Source organism: Eurypyga helias, unplaced genomic scaffold, assembly GCF_000690775.1.
Source record: "Eurypyga helias isolate BGI_N326 unplaced genomic scaffold, ASM69077v1 scaffold8637, whole genome shotgun sequence".
Classification (NCBI taxonomy): Eukaryota; Metazoa; Chordata; class Aves; order Eurypygiformes; family Eurypygidae; genus Eurypyga; species Eurypyga helias.
The window spans coordinates 29,332-34,035 of record NW_010262239.1 but is presented as its reverse complement, the minus strand read 5'-3'; the positions used below and the strand labels follow the sequence as shown (position 1 = coordinate 34,035).

At 58.1% G+C, this 4,704-nt stretch overlaps 1 protein-coding gene across 1 annotated transcript in view; it reads left to right on the top strand.

The window, feature by feature from the left end:
* Positions 1-4,491: 4,491 nt before the first annotated feature.
* The window catches only part of FAM20A (family with sequence similarity 20, member A), a gene marked incomplete at its 5' end in the record, with an annotated part of 8,791 nt that continues 8,578 nt past the window's right edge, over positions 4,492-4,704 (top strand). The window contains 1 exon segment of the mRNA XM_010155629.1: positions 4,492-4,676. Within this exon segment, the coding sequence (XP_010153931.1) occupies positions 4,492-4,676 (185 nt within the window).

Sequence of the window (4,704 nt, the reverse complement as noted above, 5' to 3'; positions counted from 1 at the left end):
TGAGCCATGTCCTCCCAGGGGTAAAGGCCTCCTTTGCTCCGTGTCGCCTTTTCAGCTTGCGGCCCAAGGGGAGTCAGCCCCCAGGCGCTGAACTCCCAAGCTGGTTCCCTGCATCCAGCATCCTTTGGGCTGGGTGACAATCAGAGCCCTCGGGTTCCTGCCACCACAGTCCCCCCAGGACAGCGCCCGGCACCTCTCCATGTCTGCCTCCACGGGAGTGCACGGGCCCCCTCTGATCCACGATAGCAGTGTCGGGGTGCTGGCTCCCTGTTCATCCCCTCTCCTGTTCCCACTGCTGGCTTCTCCGCAAGAAAAAGTGCACAGGCTTTACTTTGGGGCAGAAAGGGACTCCCAGCTCAGACCTTTCATATTGCTGCCTCTCCCAGCTGCAGCAACGGTTGCAGGAAAACTCCCCCATCTCCTGCTCCTGGGTGGGACTGTCACTAAGTCTCTTATTTTTATGGGACTCACCCAGTCCCGGTTTCAGGCAGGTTTCGCAGGAGCAGGCGAAGGGAAGTGATAACGGAAGGGACCAAAGAATGACCTTCGCATCCTGAGCAGTGCCCGGGGCCCGGAGCCGCCCCACGTGCTCAGCCAGGGCTCAGCCCTGCGATGCTCATCCCTGTCTGAGTCAGTCTGGAGCAGGTCAAATCCTTCGCATCGCTTGGAGTCCGTGGGCGGTGGGTTTGGGTATCCCTGGGGGCACGCACCACAACCAGGTTGTGCCGAGGTGCCATGGACCCCCCGTGGGGGCATCTTCTCAGAGCTGAGCCGTGCCTCCTGGAGACAGCAGGGCTGAGGGAGCAAGACGGATGTTTCCCAAGCAAAATCCTGGTGGGGATGGGGGATTTGAATGGCTCAGGGCACGTACTTGGTGGCTTGGTGAGCATCACTGGCAGCCCTGAGCACTTGCAGCAGCGCTGGCATTCCCAGCCTCGCCTGTGGGACAGCCCGGCGATTTGCTGAGGTCTGCGTTCCCCGGCTTCATTTCCTGCTGTGTTTAAACTGCTATCAGTGACCAAGCCGTGGCTCCACACTGCTTTTTGTTCCGAGGTTTGGTTAGGATGTGGCCAGGAGGAAAAGCGGTGATGCCGTTTGCCCTTGATGGACTTCGCTTTGCACCTCCGGGAAGGAGAAGAGGGTGTTGGTTGTTCCTCAGTCCCTTTGAAATACCATATACGATGCTCACAGGCGGGTAAAGCCTTCAGAGACACGCACAGGGCGAGGTGACACGCCACCTCTCCCGCCACGGGCGCTGCAAGTTCAGTGTATCATAACACAGCACTTGCCAGGGCTGGTTTCCTAAGACCGTTAATTTGCCGTGGGCACAGAGGAATTTCTGCCTCACCAGAAGCTCTCCAGAGCCGTGTCCTCTCCGACGTGGTCAGTGAAAGAGCCGTCCCTGTGACTGCCGAGAGCGAAGGGCAGTGTCCTTGGTGGGACCCAGGAACCCATGGCTTTCTCTCCTGACCCAGTGGTTGAGCGAAGCTGCTGCTGTCGTGGAGGACTGCAGGTAGCGCTGCGGGAGCAAGGTGCGTGCCGAGGTGTGACCACGTCCGCTACCAGGCAGAGCTGAGTCTCCGTGGACCATCCTCTCCTTGGCTTGATCGGGTGATGGTGTGTTCCTGCATCACCCGTAGCCCTGACTGTTGGCAAAGCAGCTTTCAGAGTGGCAGGATGCTCCTCGAGTGGAACAAGCTGTATCTTAACCCTGTACCTGCCGCACAGCGTGCCTGTCTTCATTTCTGTGTCCAGACAGCTGTCCACCGGGCTGTGACTCTGCCAGCCCATGCAGTGGCCCCAGGATATGGCCCATTTCGGGTACCCACAGCCAGGGCAGCACAGCAGCAGGTGCCCTACTTCCCCAGTGCTCACTGCTCCCATCACCGTGCTTCTCCCTGACCTTTCAGCTAGGAGCAGGAGTTTGACTGCAGGAGGCAGAACCAGCTGGAGAGACTGACAGGGATGCAGGAAGGAAACAGCAAAAGAACCCCATCCACACCTCTTCAAAACAAAAAAAAACCCATTACTTAAAAACTCCAGAGCTTATTTTTATCCTTGAAGGAGCAGCTTCAGAACCCCAAACTCTCTAAGCGGCTGGGTGCCGGGGGAGGCACCGGGCGGGCGGTCACCGGTGGCCTGTGCCCAGCATCACCCCACCGTGTTCCTCACAGCCCAGCAGTGAGCTGGCCGGGCAGGGAGCTGGGGCAACCCCGGCACTATTTATAGCAAGTTAGAAACGAACACGGGGTTATATCGTTATAGCTTTTGCAGCGCTCTGTTCTTGCAGGGAAGTATTTCAGGAATCCTGAAGGAAACGGGGAAGCAGAGGGAGCTGTGTTTTGGGGTTAAAGGCTGGCAAGGGGCTCGCCCGGGGCAGGGACCATGCGGGCTGGGAAGCAGGCTCTGCCCAGGAACTGCCTCCCCTTGCATAACCGCTGCATTTTTTTCCCCATCAGTAATCTATTGCTCACTGCCACCCCAGGGGGAAAGAGCCTGTCTGTATGGGAGGCAGGAGTGCAAATATGGTAAAATATTTGGGCAGCTTCCCTAGGGAAAATTCTTAAGTCATTCTTCTAAATGACACTGGGGGCTTTATTGTCCCTGGCCGTGGCGGGGGCTTAAGGTTATTCCTCAAAGACCTGCCCACGCAGGACCTGGCGTGAGCTGGAAGGTCCGGCGGAGCTGCCAGCATCCCGGGGCACATCCCTTTGTGCAGCCTGCCAGCCAAACCTGCCGACAGGTCCCAGCACGCTCCCATGTCCGCCTTCTCCCGGCTCAGGGGGAGCTTCTGCCTCCCTTGGCCCAAGCAAAGAGCTAGACGGGGCGAGAAATGCTCCGACACCCTTCTTCCTGAGCGCACGCATGTGGACTTTGTGCCTGTCGCTGACCCCGTCCGGCTGAAAGGCAAACAAACTGGGAGAGGGAACGGGCTGCTCCGACCTGCAGATATGCCACATCTCTCCATTTCCTAGATTTCTCCCAGGACACTACTGAAACGTGTCCCTCACCACCAGGACAGTTCAGCCCTTGCTCATGGTTAGACAGGACTAACCACACCGTTCAGCCAGCTTGGGTGGAGAAAAACCCAGCCAAAACCCAGCACTTTCCTGCTGGTCTGAGCAAGGAAGCAAAATGCCAGCAGCACCCATGAGCCCTTTGCAGCCACCAGCGCCAGCTCCTTGGCTGATAACTGCTTGGGTGGGTGGTCAGCCCCCGCTCGCTGCAGCCACTGCTGCAAGCCCGGCAGCGCGGCAAGCCCCGGTGAAGCCAGATGCCATCCGCAGGGCACCCTGCCATGCCTGCGGGTGCCCAGACACGCCCCTCTCTCCCACCGTGCTCAAAAAGCCTCCTTCTCACTGCTTTTAGTTGTGTCTGCATTGGGGAAAAATAAAAAATTAGGAGAAATTGGGAAAACCTGAAGGCGAGCAGGGAAAAGTCTCTTTTCCCCTTTTGTGTTTCCCAGAGTGTGTTTTGCTAAGGATCTGGATTGGGTCTGGCGAGGCGCGTGGCGTCTCCCTCTCTCCAGCCCCTCCTTCCCAGTTAGTTAATGCCCCACTCGTTACTGGCTCCCAGCTCCTGTTTTCTTTCGTGGATGTGTCTTGGCACTTCAGTGCAAACTGAACTTCGTTTTGGTTTTATCAGGACCGGCCGCTCCGTACGCGGCTTGGCCAGCGTTAATGAGAAACTAACGCTCTGCCCTCCGCCAGCCGCAATGAGTGACCTTTCGATGGCAGCTCAGCAGCGCCTGGCTCCCAGCCGCGGAGGTGTCAAGGTTGAGGAAAACGCTGATCAAGTGGGGAGACGTTTTTGGGTTGTTATTGGACCTGCCAAGAAAGTGCCAGCATCCAGGGCAGGATGCTGCTGGGCGGCCTCGCTGCATCCCTGCTCGCCAGACCGAGGGCTGTGAATCTGGTCACGTCGCTCCTAAGTTTGTAGCTCTAACTTGGTGAATTTGGGTTTTTTTCCGCTGCCTGGGACCTCCAGCTTCAGGAAAAACACTCTCTTGGAGATGTAATGACTGTGAGGAGTCCTCTGCAGAGGCTCGCTCGGACAAGACCCTGTTGTTCTCCTGGGCTCTCCAGACACCTCGCTGAGCCGTCAAGACCCGTTATCTACAGTCACATCATTTCCCCTTTCCTGGGTCTGGCCTGGAGCCTGCTGGAGATGCAGTTTAGCTCCAGCCATGCCCTGACACCCCTCCTGGTCCTGATGGGGCGAGGAGAAGACAACAGAGTCCCTTGTCTTCCTGCTTTCCCAGGGCTTTGCAGGGGGAGGAAGGCAGCACAATTTGCGAGACCTTTGACCATCTCACTCATTGCTCCCTGCCTCAGTTTCCCCTCAGGTCGCACCCAGATTCCTTATCCATCCCATGCCCCTTGGCTCTGCTCCCTAGTACCCTCCTCACTCCCCAGCAACCTCTGGGCTCGGAGCGGTAAGGATTTCCATTCCGTAGCTCATCCTCATCCCCCCATAACCGCTCTCTTCCAGGAGACACAAGCTTTACAGGGAGGAGCTCAACCTAACCTCACCGGCAGTGCTGCTGCCGCTCCGGCCAGAGGCCAGCTGGCTCCAGTTCCACCTGGGCATCAGCCGGGACGGGCTCTACCCACGCTCCAGCCCCATCGTCAGCCGGCTGCTCCGGGACATGCGCGACTTCACCACTATCAGTGCCGGTAAGCACTCGGTTACGGAGCCCTGGGG